We start from the raw sequence: 20,333 nt of genomic DNA, 5'->3' as shown, positions 1-20,333 counted from the left end.
ACTTGAGTAGAGATTCTGGCTCCTCAATAAAAAAATAAAATAGAAAGACTGAGTCAAATTGAAAATAGAATGATTTGAAAGCAAATACATTAATTTATTATTTATATGAATCAAATAAACTACTAGAACTACAAAAACAACAACTACTACTACTAACAATAATTATAATGAAAAATATAAATATAGTTTATTTTTATTTTTTTTATTTAAAGGAGTTTAATTTCATTTGAAGGCCAAAACTTTATTTCAATTTTACCAAAAGATAGGAGATTTTTACTTGTTTGGTTTCTGAGCAAAAAAGGGCAAATATAAAGTGTAATTTGCAACGAAACACCAGAGATGCCTGTTTATTTCTGCACAATAAAACACAGTTTAAACAATGTGTGATATTACTTTAAAAGAGATCGTTTAAGATTTTATTAATTTTCCCTGAAAAGCGCTCTCTAAAGTATAATTATACTCTTTCCGAATCCATTTCATTTAATTTTCATTTAATCTAATCCATTGAATTTATTGATTGATGTTGCAAAAAAAAGAATATTAATATGATTTTGTTTGAAAAACACCGTCAGTACTTTTTATTGCTTGGAATGAACAACATGTCTTTTTTTCTAATCAACAAAATGTTTTTATGACTCGATAAAAAGAGAAAGGGAAAGAAAAAACCTTTTGCAGCAGGGCTCCAAGTGTTCCAACACCGTACGAATGGAGAAGAGTCTCCTGGTTGACCGGGTGTCTCTGCAGGAAGTGCTTCAGCACCAAAAGGAAAGTAGCCACCAGACTCTTCTCCAGACGAGCCTCTGAGGAAGAGAAAGGTCTTTGTAAATGCTGTACATGACCTTAAAAGTGTAGAGGTTTTCAAAAAAGTGCAACAAAGCAGACCTGAAGCTCTGTTTGACGGGAGAATGACCCAGTCTCCATCAGCTGGCGTGGTCACATCAGGCGTGATGAAGTCCGATCCAGCGGCGGGATCGGCGCTTTGTTGGTCAGGGGTCACCAGAGCCAGCTGCTCCAGAATTGGGAAGAGGACCGGCAGGCCCCCCACGCAGCTGATCACATCCTGTCAGATCCAGTCAAGTTTATAAGATGATGAAAAACAGCACAAGAGAGAAGAACAACCACTGAGAGATTTGGACAACCTTGATGTCCCAGTTGACAACTTTGTTTCCTGTCAGGCGGCCATGCAGCGCGTTTGGAGACAGGTCGAGGCAGATCGGGTTCCTGCAGGCCTGTGAACAAGAGGAATGTTCTGCTAACATACAGCAACTTGAGTCAAAAACTATTAGGTATTCTGATCATCTATTCTTAATCTTCTCGTCTGCATTAATCTCATGGTTTTGTACTTTTATCTTTGTTTATTGAAAAGTGTTTGTGGTGTTCCTCAAGGTTCTGTATTTGAGCCCTGTGTTTTTCTTTTGATGTATGGGCTAAACTAACAGGTTTTACTAAATAAGTGAAGTAAAGTAATTGAATTTTTGCTTAACTACAGTTATAATAGATATGGCTCAAATTTAAGTCTGGAAGACTTTTTATTTCCTGTTACTATATACAGATAGGACTTAGAGTACAGTTTTAGTGATAAAAGTTCAGGAATGTACAGCCTAACATGTACTGGCAGCAGATAAGATTACATAGGTATTCAGATAAAAAATGATTGGAACGACATCTAACATCGCATCTAAGATGATATCCTAAAATAAGGCTGATGTTGTCTCAAAGTTAGATCATTTGAAACCATCAATACTGTGTTGGCAACAGGAAATCTTCAACTGGACGTACAATTCAGCAGCCTGACTTCTGATAGGTGCTAGAAAAAACTTTTTTGGGTTTTTTATTCATTTGTTGTGACCAAATATCTTAAAACCTCATGTTACTTCAGGCGCCAGGAGGTCTTGTGGTTCCTCAAGTCTTCAAAAGTATAAATGGGAAGCAGATTCCTGAGCTATCAGGATCCTCTATAAAGAACTAGCTCCCTTTTAGGGTTCAGGGGGCGCAATGTTATCTTCAAAACTCGACTAAAAATGTTCTCTTTTGATAAAGCTCACATTTAGGTAAACATCTGATGACCCTGAGTCATGCCTTTAGTAAAGACTGTAGGCAGCGATTATCTGAAGACCTCCTCCTATGTGATCTTTATTCCCTTTTCTTCTCCTTTTTATCATGCATTTACAAGCCTCAGTGTTTTATATTTCAGTCGTGCCCTCATTGGTCATTAAGTATTCCATTCCTCATCAAACCTTTCTCCTTAAATTTGGCTTTAAATATGGCTTCTACTGAGAATTGGCAGCAAATAACTTCAACTGAGTAGAAGATCTTAAGGCAGTGAAAAGGTAGATGTTCAGTCACCTTGGGTGAGTAATGGAGCAGTAATTTGCTTGAAAGGTCACCCAGTTCGGATTCCTGGGTTTTAAATGGAGAGATGCAATTTGGACCTGATTGAAAAAGTGAAAAAGAAGAGATATTGACATAAACAGTTAATAATCATAGTCAAATCTAACGTTTGGCATATCAAGGAGACAAATTCAAGGATGTTGAAGTGTAACAGTGTGTTATACATTTATAGATTTGTCAGATTTATCTTTTGGGATGAGAAAGCAACTGGGTGTTAATTACCGGCGGTGCAGATTGCTTTGATGTGGTTGGGCTGCAGGGGTTCGTGAAACACCATGACACTCCCGAGCTGACCCTGCAGGGATGTCGGACTTCCCCACTCGCTGTCTTGGGTCCCAGCTGAGATCAACTTAGTGACGGACTCTGGCTTTCCGCCTAACAACCCACCCCAGCTCTGCGGTGACAAGATACCGCCCAGGGAGGAGCGGGTGTTTGGCGTGTTGGTTGAGGAGAAGGGAGGGTCTGGTATTTGGGAGGGTGGGGGAGTGGTGGTGCGGTGGCCTGCTGAGCCGATGCAGCAGGAAGTGAAAGGCTGGTAGTAGATGACAATGATGAAAAATCTGTAAATCGATTGGACAATCTTTATACGGACAGGTTCAAGTCTCACCTCGGTCATGGTTGGGTACTTGAGGGGAGCGGACAGTTTCTGCTGCCCGTCCACATAAATGTAGACGAGACTCTGTCCGAACGGTCTCTTTCCAGGGATATGAACCACACTGATGCTGTGCTGTAAATGGAGATTCAATCCCAAAGGGTTATCAAACACTGGGATAGGGACAGGGAAAATTGGAGACTTTCTGGGTAATACAAACTACAGGATCATGCTGGGTTTCAGATTGATGTCATTGTGTGTGTTAGAGAGGAGTAGCGGCATCTTAATGGGAGCATAGGTGTGTCTTGAAGTCCCCTTAAGGCTTTTACAGCCGCAATGAGGGACGTCATGAAAATGGAACATATCATTTGCACGCGTGTGGGAAATGTATCATGAAATATTTGTAAAGGTAATGGAAGTTGCATGTACATATTACGCACGGTGATGCTGTTGTACCGCGCCCTTGCGCCACAATGTAGTAGCTAGGTACTGGCCACTTACAGACAGTGCAAGAGTGCCATAAACACAGGGTGTGTATGTGATACATAAATGTCTGTAAGACACTCATAAGATGCCCACACAAACTACCCCCTGATTGTCTACTTTTTAACAATTAGGCAGCAAAAAAGGAGTGCGCACTTGTCATGTGAACGGCACTAACAAGTTCTTCATGCAGTCTGCAAAGTTTCTGTGTTTGAAATAATAAAAATCTGTACGACACCCCTGCTCACCCTTGCTTGATGTATAAGTGTTTGCTAGTCTACGGGCTCACCGAGTGGTCTACAACCTGGATCGTTTGTGCATGCCACTTGCGTACCGTGTACAGGTTTGCCCATTTTTTGCTCGCAAACAGCTTATATCTAGGCTTACGGGCTGCTGTGACTAAAGCTACATTCACACTGAACTCGACAAACCGTGTTTAAGCAGCCACATCAAATGAAAAGGCTATGTAAATGCACATAAAGCTTCCTTGTTCAAAACACTCGTTTTACAGCAGTTTTTTGGGCTCTATGTACAAAATGCATGGCCACTGAATGCGCGTTGTCAGGTCAACCAGGTCAAACTTTGACCAAATGGGGACTCGGATTTGGTTGCAGGTTGACGTCTGTGTTTGTTTTTCAAATAAATATAAACCAAGGCCACTCTCCTGACATGATTGTAATCCATATTGGCCACTGCAAGGACGCTAACAATGAATTGAATCGTTTAACGCCCAAATTGTAAGATTTACGCCACTTCGGCATTTCGCACCAAACCTTTTCCAACTTTAGGTGGCGGACATGTGCTAGTAAACAGCAGAAAAAGGAGAAGAGGCCCATCCGTGTCTGTCCAGTGTGAACACCATGGGCTGTTCAAGAACATGTGTCAAATGCCCAGTGTGTACGTCTTTAAGAAAGTTAACTAAATGAAGTCATGGCAGGAGACTCACCCAGAGGGAGTCACAGAAGCAGTAGTCTGGCAGCATAACAGTAACGTATTCCTTCTTTGTGCACACAGCCACCACCAGAACACCTGCTGAGCTGATAAAGGCTTCAAACCCAGTTCCTCCAGGAGTGAAGAAGCTAGAATACAAGGAAATATTAAATGTCTTTATCTTTGGAGTCCTTTGTCAATAAAAGCTGGTTGACTCTTGTTTCCTTTCCTTCACACCTGTAAAGCTGCTTCCGCTTGTCTTTACTGATTGGGCCCAGCTGGTCCTGGTCAAGAGAAAACCAAGCGATGAAGCTGAAGGCAGTTCCGGGCCAGCGCTGCACCGTTGGGACTGAAATGCCGGCCATACTGGGCGACAGATCAAAGTACTGCATGGCGCTCTCAAGCCCCTGCTTCCGCACCATCACCAGGAGGGCTCTCAGGGCTGGACCAACATACGGGTGGGCTGGGTTGGACTCTGACGGTCGAAGGAGCCGGAGAAATTCCAACAGCTCCCTGGCACCTAAAGACTGCGAGCCTAGAGAGCCAACTAACCCAAAGAGGCTCTCGGCACAAGCTCTGTGTAGCCGTTCATGCTGCTCTAGAGCGGCTAAAGCTCGCATGACCATGGCGGCGTTGACGCAGGTCGCACGAGTCTGGCGGTTGAGGCAGGTGAGGCGGCGGAGCCAGTCAGCTGTAAAGAGCTGGAGCTCTGGCGAATCCAGATCGGGGAGCCACTGGACCAGAAGCAGCAACGGCTCAACATTACTGATGCCCAGGAGACCCACTGAGGTATGCTCACCTTCCACAGCCTGTACAAATGCACCAGGAACATACATAAGCTAGGCTAGAGAAAACGGAACTAAAGCAACCAACGAATAGGAACCGTCACCTACCATGTTCATCAGCTCTTTGAGAAGGTGTCGGGATGGCTGCCCCAGTGACAAAAGTACTTCATACAAGTGGTTATAACCAATCCTCTCCTTAAAAACCTCCTACAAAGACAAGAAAACTCCATGTATTACTTAAGGGATGCCACAGGGCTCCATCTTGGGGACTATTTCACTTTGATTGACCAAAATCCTAAAAATTAACAAGAATGTTTATTGATTTTATGGTCAAATATAGGCAAATACAAAGAAAAAAAGGAAGATAACCTTTGCAGCTGGGGAATTATGCATCACTGTTGTGAGGGCTTTGATAGTAGCTACAGCAAGGGAGTCGAGACGCCCCTGAAAAACCTTTAAAAAGGGGAAAAAAAGGTTATTAATCAATCTTTGTGTTTGTTTAGTTTTTTGTCTTAATGAGGAGTTACTATAAATACAGTAAAGTAAAAAAATAAAAGTAAATGTCCAATCCTTAACAGCCTTTTTTATATTAAAGCATTAAAATATTTAGCTTTATCAAAAAGAAGAAGAAGAAAAAAAGGTAAATGCAACCTCAGATAAACTATAACTCTCCTTTGAACAAGGCTTTGAACTGCTTTGTGGTCACATGCGGGATTATTTGTTCCATCACATTCATACACCTTCGGCTAATCTGTTGTTAATGTATGGCTCCGACAGATTGCTTATAGCTATGGTTTCCAGCGCCTTTGTACTGAAAGACTCAAGCTTTTGCCATTTTTTCACGATCTACAAATTTAGGAACTTGTGGTTTCAAAAGGACCCATATCATTACACTTCCACCACTACTTTACAAGCAGCATTTAGGCTGGAATGCTGCCAATATACCAAGCCATTCTACTGTTCGGGAAGTCTATTTTTGGGGTGTTTTTAGAAAAAAACTGTTTTTCCTTGTGACCTTATCAAACAAACAAACAAACCACATCTGCTCAGCCTTTTTCTAAATGAATTAGCCAAAACCTTAACATTTATGAATTAAAATTAGGGTCTGATATGCAGCAATACAATAAACTGCACTTGTACTAATGCTAGCACCAGGTTGGTGGCTGTTTTTGATCTGAGGTTGTATTTAATCTGAGGACCTGGTGAGGACAAAATACTTTAACCCTTTAAGCCAATAGAAATACTAAAAAGATCTTCATGTTCAAATAAAATGTAATTTTTTTTCAATAGTTCTTCTTTAATGTTTCTACACATCAACATGTATTTTTCTTAATTGTAGTTTTTTTTGTCATTCATTTACCTTTTTTTTTTACGTTTAACCCTGGGCTTAAGGGGTTAATTGTGTCCTTTCAAATTAAGAGTTTGTACTTTTTCCACATTTACGGGGGGAAAAAAGCACGCAGACAAATAAAAACACAACTTTTTGAAAGGCCAAAAGCTAAATACACAGATCTGAAAACTTAAACTTAGGTTTTGCCTTTCAGTTTGATTCAGTAAGTGAGTAAAGAGTTAGCAAATCATTGATGAGGTTTACTGCCCTCTGTTAAAGTCATTTCATCAATTTACACTAGGAAAGATATAAGTTTTCTTTTTGCTCCAGGCAGAAACAACCATTGTAGTAACATGGAAGTACCTAAAACAGGAATTCTATCAAAACCATAGTGGGAACCAACCAGTTAACCAAATAAACAATGACACGCAAAAACAGACACTCCGCATGCCACCCAAAAAAACAGACACAACCCAAAGCATGACACAAACATCTCCATCCAGCTCCGCACTGCTCATCTCCAGCCTGCATGGTTGTGCTGCTGCTTTTCTAACTAGCGAGCGGCTGCAGACTGGTGGTTCTGAGCGTCGGCCCAGCTGGAGAGGGACTTGAGGCGAGAATTCAAACACGCACGGTGGTCGTCACCCAGTAAGAGTCCCCTCCAACAACTTTGTGAGAGCGCGCGCTCACACAGACACACACACACACACACGAGACTGCGGTGATGGCATTCCAGTGTGAACCCACAGTGTGCAGCGGAAAATGGGGACAGCGTTAGGGGAGGGGAGGGCGAGGTGTTACGGAGGAATAAGGACAGTCGTGGGAGGAAAGCGGCACTCCACAGCCAGAACTCTGACTTAACAACTCCAATGAAAAATTACGTTTTTAATATGTTCTAGTGGCATTTTTTTCTGTCGATAGAGGATAGATATTAAGAAAATGAAGCTCAACATTGTTTTTCTGAGTATTTCTTCTTGTGAATCAGAAGACGACAAAAAAAAAATGCAGTTTCAAAAAGATTGCATCCATCCTGATGGACTTGGATACCACCAGATCCATGTACTGCATTTTTTGGGGATTATAAATTGCTCTGGAATATAAATCACAGGCGCCAAAAAACAAACAAACAAGCAATTAAATTAAATTAAATTAAAGAAGAAAAAATTAACACATAACTCGCCCTAGAGTATAAATCTCACTTTTGCGTGACATTTATTTAACATGATATGGGAACCAAGATTTCCTCTTGAAAGGCAAATCCTAATAACAAAATAGATAACAATAACAGACTGAATTTATGCACGCTTGTTTGTAACGCATTGATGCTTGTTAAGCTTCATAAAACATAGTATTTTAGCGTAACATAGAAAACTGTAGCATAAAGAACATGCTAACAAGTCAACTAAACTCGTTATATCACTTGAAATCACTAAATTTTTCACACTCTGTGTTGCTTTGGAACAACTTCCGTAAGGTCGACGCTTCTTCCTCTGCGCTGCTGTCAGTAAATACTGATCCCTGCAGCGCCCTCTCTGGTTATTAGTGGCAAATAATTGACAGCAAGATTTTTTTTTTAAATCACATATAAGTTGCACCTGAGTATAAGTGACACCCCCTTGCCAATCTAGGCAAAAATATGCGACTTATACTCTGAAAAACATGGTACGTCTTCGTTTTCCTTGCCTAAGCTGGCATCGGGCTCAAAACTGTACAGCTGGAAAGCTTTCATGTTGCTCGCCATTTTTGCTGCAGCAGTAATCTGAGGTTGGAGGTATGAGGAGCTGTAAGATAGCGAGAGAGAGCATGTAAATAGAGAGCTCTCGGTTATAGGTTACGAGAAAGGGGAGGCGGAGTTGCCCAGCGCCAACAGGCCCGCCCACAACTCAGAGGCTAATTTCTACGACAGGTTTTTTATTTTAGCCAAAAAAACGGCATAATCATAATTAAAATACCACTGGGATCAATTTTGAAATAGATGAAAAGATGACCGGAGTGTGTCATAAAATCCTCAATTATGATATGGGTTAGCCCTGATTGCAAAGACCTCAACAAAGAGTTAATGTATTCATCACATATCTTTTAATAAAGGTATCAAACATTTGAATCTCTGACTAATAACTGACATGACACAATGTGAGAAACTCACAGGAAGTCTGACCTGATTCGAGCTTATATTTGTGTGGATTTTCAAAGTAAAACTAATTAAAATATTCAGTTTTTGTGTTTTTTTCCTCTTTTTAAATAAATGTAGAAAAATTCATCCTAGTGTGGCGTTCTGACTGTGGAGAGAGCACAAAAAAGATGGAATGAGGTGGATTTGGCAGCAGCAGCAGGAAGTGACAGGGCAGGAAGGTGAAGGATATGGTGGAGGGGGGTGGGTGGGACTTTCTTGTTGGTACCTGAGTGTCCCCCTCTCCTGTCTGTAACATGTTGTTGGTAATATCTTTCTGGTCCTTGTCTGCAGCGGTGCACCTAGCGTTAACCAGCTGACACACACAACAGGCAACGTGTCAACACAGCAGGTGGGGAGGTCGAGACAAAGAGGACATGGCCACGTCGGAGAGGAGGGGGGGAGGAAGGATGATGTGAGTGGAGGAGGAGGAGGAGAAGGAGGAAGGTTAGAAGTTGAAAGCTATGTCCCTTCAGTGGGGCTTGCTGTGTGGAGGCGTGTTGGTGCTCCAGCCTTGAAGTGAGGAACTGCAAACATGCAGAGTGGGCAAAATGCTTCCTGTCCTACGGAGAATGTAACAAACATGGCCGACTGATGACAAACCAGCTGCCCAGAAACGTCTTACTTTACACAAATGTAGTTATTCATTAAGAATAAACAAAAACCTTTTACGATTACAGTGGAGATCACAGCTTTTGAATTCCTTTTTTAGAAATTTTTACTTATTTAACAGACTGTGCCTTTTAAAAAAACATTTGTGTTGTTCTTTACATTTTCAGATTAAAAATGTATTAGCCAAAATTTTTTTTTACGATTCTTTAACACAAAATTTCTTTTTTTTAATGATCAGTTTTTGTTAATCTTAGTTTTAAATAAAATTGATAGATTTTGAAAAGTTGTTAAACTTCCTAATCGGATTAAATTAAAAAGATTATAAATTTCGTAATACGTTAGTTATTTTATCTAAACTACAAATCACATAACTTTTTTTATTTTGAAATAATTTTTTTATTAAAATGACTGCAATTTTAAAGCTTTTGATATAGATATCTACATTTGTCTACATTTACATTTTTTATAAATTATTTTTAAATGATTGTGCTGGATTTTGTTAATGAAACATTAAAACTCTTAAAAGTCTCTTTCTTTCCATTATTTTGTTTTTACTTGATCTTGCGTTCCTTTTCTTATAGGCTTAATTTAGCTAAATTTGTTATAAACTGGCACAATACATCGGATTGATGTTCTTTTGTGAATTGTTCCTTCTTTTAGATAAACTCTAAAACAAATTCATTCAATTGCAACAATTTTCTTAAATTAGCAATTAAAGACTATATTTTCCATAACAAAACAAAGCAATATCAGTATTGTACCACAGCTGTACTTAGCAATTTAAATGACATCTAATGACATTATTTATAGGACTCATATGTATTGTTTGAACTGTAGAGTAGTGTAGTTGCATGCTGGAGTTACAATAACCCTAAAAATAGTTTAAAAAGTGTTAAATAATGTTTGGTTTGATCCTTTTCACTAAAACAAATAAAAAAAGAGGAGAGAATGCAAGACCTCATCTTATAATAGAAATATTCCAGCCTACGGATTTATAATGACTATGAGACATTATTCTGAAAGACTGGCAAACAGAAAGTAAGCTCTGATTTAGTCCAGTTTTGAACAAAAACAAAAAGGAAAAAAGAAAACTTCCTCTTATTTATCCAACACTTTCTTCTGGAATTTACCTTGCTGTTCTGCAGCAGTCGGGTTAGATGCTCGAAACAGTTACTGTTGAGGAAGATGGCCTGTAACACCGGCCTGTCTGAGCACAGGAACATGTCCCTGATGGTGTCTGAAAAACACAACAGAAAAGAGAAATGAGCAGAAAAAAAAAAAAAGAGTAGCTTCCTTATTTTGGTATTTTGGGGGCTCATTTATGCTCTCCAAACCCATTTAGCCTTTCAAAACTTTGCATTACCGGGCATTTGCGCCTTAACTCTCCACTAGAGGGTGCAAACTCGTTAATTTTATACAAACTGTCACTTTTTTGTATTTTTGTTTTAGTTAACCCTTTAAGACAAAAGCAGTCGCTGGCGACCGCAAAATAACGTCCCGATCTGTGAACTGCCGTAACTCTACAATCATTTACGTATTTCCAACAGATTTTGACGCAGAGAACAGCTTCTTTGCGCCGTTATGCGACAAAGCTGCCTTACGTTGATTGCGTTAACACTTCAGTGTTGTAAAGTGCTGCATATCAGCGCATTTTCCAGTTGGATTTACATTAATTGCGTAAACGGATGAAGAGCTAGGGTAATTCAAAGAACACCAGCACTACAGCATTAAGGGGTTACTTCATCCTAGTTACTCACATGAAGTCCAGAGGATAACAAATATGTGTAATCTGGAACTACGGTACTGAATGAAAATGTTCACCTTGGACACATGTTGGGTTTTGGGTCAACGATGAGGCCTCGGCAAAGCCGAATTTGGTGTAAACTAACTCTTTTTTGTTTGTTTGTTTGTGAGCTTTCTTGAAATCTTTATTTAGCAACGAGCATAAACGAGCATGTGGAAGTATGTCTGTTAGTAGGGATGGGTACAGAAATTGGTGCCAAGGTGGTACCAATACCGATGTATACGGTACGGTGTAAACATGTGGATTTCTGTGCTTCATTTCGGGACATGTGAATCACTTGTGTTCTATTCAGTACAATTCTAGCCAATCGTTTAATCTATCCAGCAATTCTGGGCGGGCTAATATAAGCATGGGTGGGGCCATGGGGGTGGGCGGGGATTATGTCAAAATGCCAAAAGTGAGGCAAGTGAAAGTTTGGCTGTACTTTGCGGCAAAAGATTTTCGAATTCACCGACCCGATGGATAGGAGCGACGTGTGCGATGCTCCGAAAAAAGACCAACGTCGTGGCGATGAACAGTTAAATACACATTTTCCGCACCACATTATAAGGTACATCAATGAACGGTCTGTTTTGAACTTACGTCATATTGCATAGAAGGCGCCCCGAACTTTAAGGCACATTAAGCAAGACAAAAGAGTCAGAGACAAGTCCGTCAGTAACTCAAGAGATTGTTTGGGATCCAGTACATGTGAGCTACATTAGCCGCATTAGCTTATTTACAATAACCGTTACTCCCAACTTTGTTTGCGACACATAAAAAAAACAGACAGATCACTAAAACAAACATTACCGTGACTACGTTATCTACCAACCTTGCGACACTTAAAAAAAAAAAAACACAGTCCGACTCCGCTCCACGTTAGCCACCTTAGCGTGTTCACAATAATCCCTGACCAAACATTTTGACAGAGCGATCTGTACCTCTCCAAATCGCTTTGGTATCAGTAAGCACAGCCAAAATTCCTTAATATTTGAAAGGCACTCCGGATTCTAAGGCTCAGCGTTGTTTTTGTGAAAACATTTCAGTTGTTTACGTCCCCCCCCCATAGTGCGAAAAATACGGTAAATGTGTTTTGAAGCACATTTACGAGCACTTTTTAGGCACCGGAACTGTTTCAAAAGTACTGGTGTGACACCGTGTAATGTCCAAACGGTACCCACTTCTCCTAACAGTAAGCTAGCACTCCACCATTCATTCATTCATCTTTTAATCCATTTGTTCCCTTTTAGGGTCACGGGGCTGCCAGAGCCTGTCCCGGCCCCGTGCAGGCGAAGACAGGGGACGTCCAGGACAAGTCGCCAGTCTGTCGCAGGGCCACAATCACACACCCTCACATTCACACCTAGGGAAAACCTAGAGTAACCAATTAACCTATGAAGCATGTTTTTGGACAGTGGGAGGAAGGCAGAGACCCCGGAGAAAACCCACGCATGCACGGGGAGAACATGCTTAAAACTCCACACAGAAAGGCGCGCTCTACCTAGCATGTGAATCTGTAGTGCCACAAACCGACTCTCCCAGTGTCGGCCTAAAGTTGGACCGCTGCCTTTAGTTTGCTGCTGTTGGCGGGCGGCGACCACGGCAGCGGGGTCAGAGTTCAGCAGCTTGAAGTAGTTTTCCAGAACGGAGGCGATTTCCACCTGCCGCTGGTCGGAGCTGGAAGCCAGGAGGCGCTGCACCACCTCCCTAAGGCAGCCCAGGGTCAGCAGGGCCTTCCGGTCGGGGGCCTCGCTGTCCCAGTCCTCCGCCTCGTCTGCGGAGCAGCCGCCGGTGGAGCAGTCAGCCAACACCCGCATCAACACCTCCATGGTGGCCGGGGAGATGGCCAGCAGGGCGTTCCTCTGAAGACGAAAGCAGGGACTTTTACACACCTGGTGGCCCTTTAACCCACAATAATACTGTAAGCATTCTCACCTGATCTCCAGCTACTATGGCTCCAAACAGGTGAAGTAAGCAGCATTTCAGACTCTCCTTCAGGTGCTCGCTTTCTTGGAAGCACTCTGGAACAAAAGCAGCAGCGCTTAGCTCGATCTGAGCGGCAGATTTCTTTTTTCAAGCCCTCAAAACAACAAAGGATGAGAATAAAAAAATCCAGATAGGAGAGGTACGACAAAACACACAAAGGTATGCAGGTGACCTGCAGGTCTTGGCGGCTCCAGTCATCCATTTACTCTTCTGTCAACAACTGGAGATGAGGAATCTGAGATGCATTCCCGCGTCCACACACACACACACACACACACACACACACACACACACACACTCTCTACTTTCATTCTGCTGATCCAGGATAAAAAAGAAAAATGTCAGACATGCTTTCTGTCTGCTCGGCCCACAAATGTTATCTCAGAAGTGAAACCATAACAGCTCAGCAGGAGACGCTCGACAGAAGGGGGTATTTGTTCAAAATGGCCGCCAGCATGGCTGAAGTGCTTCGACTTCACTATCGGCTCATCTCAGCAGAGCGGCCACACAAAAGAGGGGATTCAAGCAGACTCCAGAGGAGAAGGGGATGGAGATGGGAGCCCGGGAGAAGGGTGGGGAGGAGCTCGTGCTTTTGGGGTTTGAAGCTCTATCAACAGTTTAAAGAACAGAGGCGATCATCTCTTGATATATTATCAAAGTGTTTCTAGTGGCCTTTAATTACAACTATGCTGGTTTTAGCCAAAAAAAAAAAAAAAAAACAGTTTCATTGTTTCAGCAGAGCAGCATGAGTTCTTTAGAAATTTATCTCTGAATTGTGGGCAGCAAAGTTGGTGCAGGGTAACCCAATCCCACCTTTCCCCTCCCCATTGCTGAGAGGTCTCTGTTAACATACTTTCCCACTAGCTTACAGCCCCCTCATAACCTCAACCTAACATTAGCGGTGCAACAAAAACAGTAAGCAATACTGGAGCTATCCAGCCATCCAGATTTGAGCAAGAAAACAGCTCAGATGAGGAAAATGGATCTAGTTGGCTACAGGTGCATCGCAATTGAGCACTTGGCCGCCAAGTCTATTTTCGCCGTCACAAATACGATCTTTTTCTCATCTGCTCCTGATTCGGAAATATTTGAATGAAGAAGACTCAGTAATGCAATTTTAAGCTTAATTTTCTCTATTTATGTCCTCCATTATAAAGAAAAATGCTAAAAGAAGACGTTAAAAACTAAAACAAAACATGATTCCACTAAAAGCGGAATGCAAAGGTGGGAATGGACTCACGGTAAAAGAAAGGAACAAACTCCACAGTGAGGGGAGCTGCTTTGTACTTCTGCCTGCTCCTCTCCACAGTACCCAGCTGCTCCCTGAAAGAAGAAAAAACACATTAGAATTCATAGTAATGCCCCTGCATATTTACACCACCTGAGGCTCCTTTATTCCTCTGCTGTGGCCTAAGGTGTCTACTGATTAACCAAAGTTAAATGTAGGGATTTTAAGGCCTTTTTAAGGACACTTAAAGTCTTAGTTTAAGACTGTATGTACAAAAACAAGGAAACAAACAGACGAGTCTGCTGTTTCTTACTCCACATGCATGGACGTCACATTTTGGGATTTTATTACCACAGTAGGTAATTCTGCTTACCTGGCTCCCTTTGACTATGCAAGTAAAAAGTTAGCCCAAATAAATATAAGCCCAGTTTTTAAGAGGTTAAACGTTTTTCGGCAAACCGCGCGGGTTTGCATCATGAGGCTTTCCGCTTCCCGGCTTTAACCATCCCTATGCTCAAGCCATTTGAATGTGCACAACTTAATTAGCTACTTTGGTTAAATTATTCACAACCAGTTCATGACCTTTTGACACAGCCCATCCTGGAAATGCTTTTTCTTGTTTTTAGTGACAGGAAGTGACGAGGAAACTGTAAGACCCATCCAGCAGAATTTAAGACAAATGAACGCTTTTTAAGGCCTCATTTCAGTTCAATTAAATTTAAGACTTTCTATCTCTGGTGCTGACGAAAAATGCCAATAAATAATGATTTTGAAGGTTTGCTTGACTTGTTTTTGTCAAGTTGTCCTTTACGTTTAGATTTTTAATATGTCAGATAACTGAGCCAAAGGTTGATCTACTGTTAAATGTGGTTTATCTGAACAGGCCTGAAGCACCATTTCTCATCTTTATTGCAGCACAGTGTCCATAGTTCCTGTTCAGGGGCAAAGGCCATAAAGCATGTAATTGCATTTACTTGTATAGATTTTTCCACAGCAATGTTTAGATTTCTAGTACAGGAAAAAAAAAAGGATGAAGGTGCACCAAAGTCCTGATGTGTTTGACTTTAGGTGAATACAGTGGGATCTTACTTGTTTTATTATGAAAGGAATTGTATTGGCTGTTGTCTAAAGTAAAAGAAGCTCAAATTGTTGTGTCCAGTAGTCCTTAGCTATAACACGGTTCACGTTTCCCAGATTTTTACAAGTACAATTTTTGCATGCTTTTATTTTTTTTTACAGTGCACTGTGTTCTGCATCCTGATTGGCTGTAGATCATCGTCAATCAATCTCCTCTGTGCCATGTTTCCGGGTTTTTTTCTTCATTAAATAACACTGGACTTATTTTTCTAAGAAGGTTTGGACTTTGTAGAGTTTAAAAAAGAGAGAAAAGTGTGAAAATGTTCATGTCTGTCTGAATAAAGTGGATAAAGTGGGTAGTGAGGAGTTTTACAGCTTTAAAACATAATTTTTGTAAAAAATATTTTTGACTACTTCGCAAGTTTCACCTATCCCGGATTTTATTATTAGACTGTAACTAGTGAGGAAACACGGCACACAGAAAAAAATAAAACTTTAAGACATTTAAAAGAGAAATTAATGGCCATCTCAACAATGAGGTGCAACTTTGCGGCTCTCAATGAGTTTTGAAAAGTAATTTTAGCGTTAAAGGTTGGAAACCCCTGAATTGGAAGGAACACACTAAACACTAACGTCAGAAACTATTAGAACCGGTACACATTGAAGCATTCTGGGAGTCTGCTGCATGGAAAGCACCTTTAATCTGATTTACAAATGTAGCAGGATGCTGGACGAACACTGCGTCCCTTGTGAGAGCTGCCTGCTTCTCTAATTGCACAGACCTCTTCCACTCAGCTGTTTCCCTCATTGTGGACCAGAAACACACCCAGAAGGAAAAGAACGCTTTCTTAAAACGAACACGTTCATCTGCGTTTTAGGGGGGGAGATATTTCGCTGCCACAGATTTACCCGCACGTTCGGTGCCTCCAGTTGTGGTACGGGTCGTAGAGGCTCTCGCAGAAGGCCAAGGCGTGACGGACAAACTCCTCCGCCTGACTCTGGTCGACCATCTCCTTCTCTTTGGTCCGGCTCTTGAGCTGCGCAGAAACATCGCGCCTCAGTAAAAACCCCCACAGAGCGGACAGCAACCAAAAAGGGTGGAGTCGCACCTGCTGAATGTATAGTGTTGTCATGGTGATGATGTGATTGATGTAGGAACAAGTGCCGATCTCTTCCACGTTGGACAAGTTCCTTTAAGAGACAAAATGATGAGGAAAAAAAATGTGTACGTTTTTTCTTTTTCTTCTTCAGTTTAGTCCCTTTGGTGTTTACGGTCCAAACCTGCAGATGACGATGAGGAACTTGAGCAGCAGCAGAGCCAGGTGTTGCTGCTCTGGCTCCAGGCCGTCGGAGGCTTTCTGCACGCACTGCAGCAGCTGGTGCCGCAGGACCTGCAGGATGTTGTCCGGAAGCAGCGTTAGAACCGGGGGGACGTCTTCCGGCCTGCAGACACAGGAGCGCAGAGACCGTGTGGCATGGAGTGGCCTCACAAGATTTAAACCGACAAGCTGTATTAGTTTGTTTGAAAGCGAGCGGTGGTGGGAAATGGAGGAAGATGAGGCAGAGAGGAGGGAACTGGAGGGAAAAAGGCACGGCTGTCCTTAAAAATTCTAAGGGGCTTTAACCGTAGTCCCTGGGCATGTGGTGTACGTTCAAGACTGTGATAAACAGGGATTCTTGAACGTACTTTTAGTATATGGCGTTCACACAGGTCTGTCGCTACCCAATACAAGTGCATGTACTCACGGTTGGAAGAGGCTTAGTGCAAATCTCGCGATAATTGCTCCAAGCTTTTTCTTTCACACCTCTATTCCGACTTGGTTTCATATATTTCGGGCCAGGAATATTAATTTATTTTTCATTATCTGTTTTCAAATAGTTGGTTATCAAAAGGACTCTACAAATACATCACTACCAAATCTGAGAGCCTGATAGGTCAAAGTTCAACTGTTTTAACTTTTAACGCGCGTTCAGTGGCTGCTCATTTTGTAGCTGGAGCCCGAAAACTGCCTTAAAAACGTTCGTAGCAACCAGTTATTGCGAGATTTTAAACCAGGAAGTCCGGAACGCACATTTATATGCGTTTACATAGATTTTTTTATTGGAAGTGGTCGCTTGTAAGGTGTGTTTCCTAACCCAGTGTGAACGAAGCATAAGAGGCTTTACCTGTATTGACAAAAAAACAAAACTCAAAAACTGAATAAATATTAAAATAAAAGAAAACTTTTGTTCCCTTCAATTACCTGGAAGGTGGTTTTTCAAAGTCCACATCAAGGCATTGCTCATAGGAGCTGATGAAGTTCTCCATCCATATCTTCAGGTAGTCTGGATCCCTCTGAAGGATAAAGACAAACAACGACTTATCTCTGTTGACAAAAGCTGAAGTGAACCGACCTGTAATATTTCTGCTAAACAAACGACCTCATTGTTGATGTTTCCGCAAGTGAACAAAGAAGTAAATTACAGCGGCTTTGTGTCTGTAGGTATATAAAGCGGGTTATTGTGTGTCCTTTGAACGTTTGCGGCAAACCCACCGGATCAGGCAAACCGGCACTTTTATGGCCCCGTTAGCCGTTAGCGTAGCAGGTGAAACAGAGGTTTCATTTTCCAGGTTACAGTGAGCATCTGCTGCGGAGGAAAACAAGCCGGACAGCATTCTGAGGTGAAACTATAAGCAAGTGACTCGTAAAAAACAAAAGTTCTAGACAACAAAAGGCCTAGGAATGATGGGACTGCAGGAAGAAGAGAACAAACAAACAGAGTCATCAGAAAATGCTTCAGAACTACAGAAAATCTATAAAAGAACGTGCTAGATATATTGAGATGTGAGATAAGCCAGTAAACCTGCTGGCCTTTAGAAATGTTATCATAATTTTTATTAAAAACAATAATATAAAATGATCTCGCGGGGCGGATAACATGATAAGATGTGGCCTGCGGGCCTCAATTGTGACACACGTATGATATATGAAAGACTTAGTGTCATATTATTAATATGACCGGGCAAAAAAAACTACATTTTTTATTCCTCCTTTGTCATCATGTTTACAACGGTTGGCACGTCAGTGGTTTGGAGAGGAAGTGATCTACACCAGAGGTCCCCAACCTTTTTAACGCCACGGACCGGCATGACGTCAGACAATTGAGATGTAGCGGACGATTATTGCAGCAATGCAAAGATGGAGCAGGAACAGAAACGTGACAATGTGAAACCTGAGCTTTTAATTCGACACGCAAGACAGAGTACATCACACAGGTGTCATCATCACCCCTTCCCACACTCATGGTGCAAACAAGAAGTACTGTCTATTAAATGTAGATTTCTTTTTTTTTTTTGGAAGTCAAAGGCTCCTCTTTTGTGTCCTGGCTGGGCGTTTTCCCCTTGACAAAGAAACGTTCCAAAGACATTTGTTTTTTACTCATTTTACTAGCTCCTGGGTTTTATTTTAGCGGTAACCTATCACGTGACCCGGAAGAGCGCCTTGGCCTGCGTCACAAGCGACATAGACGGATGTAACAGAGAATCGGGCAATTTTTCAAAATAAAATATCTTTCAGATTCCGAAATAAATAAAACAGAATTCATGTAAGTTTTTCTTTCTGTGCGCCCCGGTTACCAAATGAGCCACGGACCGCTACCGGTCCAGGGGTTGGGGACTGCTGACACTTCCAAATCCAAGTCTCTGATTGTTCACAGTTCAGCACTGTGGCATTTTACTAGTCAAGAAGTTCAACTGGCTCAAACTACGGGTTGCCGTGTGTGTGCATTGACCTTTAAATAAAAGTGGCGGCTTGAACGCGAAACACGATAATATGACCGGGCAAAAAAAGCTAAATTTTTTATTCCTCCTTTGTCATCATGTTTACGACGGTTGGCACTTCAGTGGTTTGGAGAGGATGTGATCTACACCAGAGGTCCAGCCTGATCGTTAGAAATGAAGAAATTTGAAAAATCCGAGGTTGTGTCCTAATTCCGTTACCACTCACTAGGCAAGGCAAGGCAAGTTTATTTGTATAGCACAATTCGTACACAAAGTAATTCAAGGTGCTTCACAAAACAGAAAAATGCATTAAAATCACAATACATCATAGAAATAATCAACGTAAAATTTACTTTAAAAGAAAAGAAAAAATTTGAAAATTGATTTAAAAATAAAGGAAGGAAAGGAAAGAAAAGTGTAGATAGGACCAGATAGGACCTTTCAGTCATATACACGGCTAAACAGAAATGTTTTAAGTCTAGATTTGAACATGAACACAGAAGAGGCACTACACAGTGCACTATATATAGTGCGTTTGCCATTCTGTAGTGCCGTCCGAATCAACAATTCCGAAATCGAGCGTCCTAGAAATTTCCCTAAAGTCTCTGCAAAAAACCAGTTTGCATTAATGCTCACTAGATCAGCGAAAATAGACCACAATGCATTGCGTTTGAATAATCTTTGCCCAAAAATGTAATTGAATGTGTTTTTTAAAAAACAATCAATGTTTTCATCTTCAGAGCACAGTGGATTCATAAATAGTCTTCAGAGAACGCTCATATCAAAGAGATTTTAACTTAGTGAAATCGATGACGTCATATCCGCCCTAAAAATAAAAAAAAAAAGGAGTAAGTAGGACGTCAGAATTGCTTTTAAAAAAACACCAGTTTTTTTCAGTAAGTCTTTACGGAATAAGGATACCCCTTTTTTTGGCTTCGATACAAATTTCAATGCATTTATTTTTATTCCAGGGTACTACATAGTCCAGCACTATATAGTTTTTTAGTAGTTGCAGGGTTCTCAAACTTCAGGTCTCGAGGGCCGACCTGCTGGTTTTTCAGAAATCCTGCCTCATCTGCTGTTGATTACCTGGATCAGGTGTGTTAAGCCAATAAGGAGCTTCAACGGCAGGTTGGTCAGAAAACATGCAGGACACTTGAGGCCTGGAGTTTGACACCTGTGAGGTAGGGGGTTAGGGTGGGA

The 20,333-nt window shown here is 41.4% G+C and overlaps 1 protein-coding gene across 3 annotated transcripts in view; it reads right to left on the bottom strand.

Moving 5' to 3' along the window:
• The window catches only part of nbeal1 (neurobeachin like 1), a 54,276-nt gene that overhangs the window by 22,681 nt on the left and 11,262 nt on the right, over nt 1–20,333 (bottom strand). For 2 of the 3 annotated variants that reach the window (XM_023963358.1, XM_023963363.1), the window contains exons 3-21: nt 17,614–17,705; nt 16,652–16,813; nt 16,480–16,561; nt 16,280–16,407; nt 14,306–14,388; nt 13,015–13,100; nt 12,581–12,941; nt 10,424–10,530; nt 8,911–8,997; nt 5,551–5,634; nt 5,290–5,388; nt 4,634–5,205; nt 4,413–4,545; nt 2,999–3,118; nt 2,614–2,923; nt 2,347–2,432; nt 1,140–1,229; nt 883–1,060; nt 667–800 (exon numbers count right to left, since the gene is read on the bottom strand). In XM_023963358.1, coding sequence (XP_023819126.1) covers nt 667–800; nt 883–1,060; nt 1,140–1,229; nt 2,347–2,432; nt 2,614–2,923; nt 2,999–3,118; nt 4,413–4,545; nt 4,634–5,205; nt 5,290–5,388; nt 5,551–5,634; nt 8,911–8,997; nt 10,424–10,530; nt 12,581–12,941; nt 13,015–13,100; nt 14,306–14,388; nt 16,280–16,407; nt 16,480–16,561; nt 16,652–16,813; nt 17,614–17,705 — 2,994 coding nt within the window. The remainder of the gene's footprint in view (nt 1–666; nt 801–882; nt 1,061–1,139; nt 1,230–2,346; nt 2,433–2,613; nt 2,924–2,998; nt 3,119–4,412; nt 4,546–4,633; nt 5,206–5,289; nt 5,389–5,550; nt 5,635–8,910; nt 8,998–10,423; nt 10,531–12,580; nt 12,942–13,014; nt 13,101–14,305; nt 14,389–16,279; nt 16,408–16,479; nt 16,562–16,651; nt 16,814–17,613; nt 17,706–20,333) is intronic. The other variant, XM_023963369.1, reaches the window with a different exon arrangement.

This window comes from Oryzias latipes, chromosome 2 (genome assembly GCF_002234675.1).
Source record: "Oryzias latipes chromosome 2, ASM223467v1".
Lineage (NCBI taxonomy): Eukaryota > Metazoa > Chordata > Actinopteri > Beloniformes > Adrianichthyidae > Oryzias > Oryzias latipes.
The sequence above is the reverse complement of the archived record's forward strand: the minus strand, read 5'-3'. Positions and strand labels throughout refer to the sequence as shown.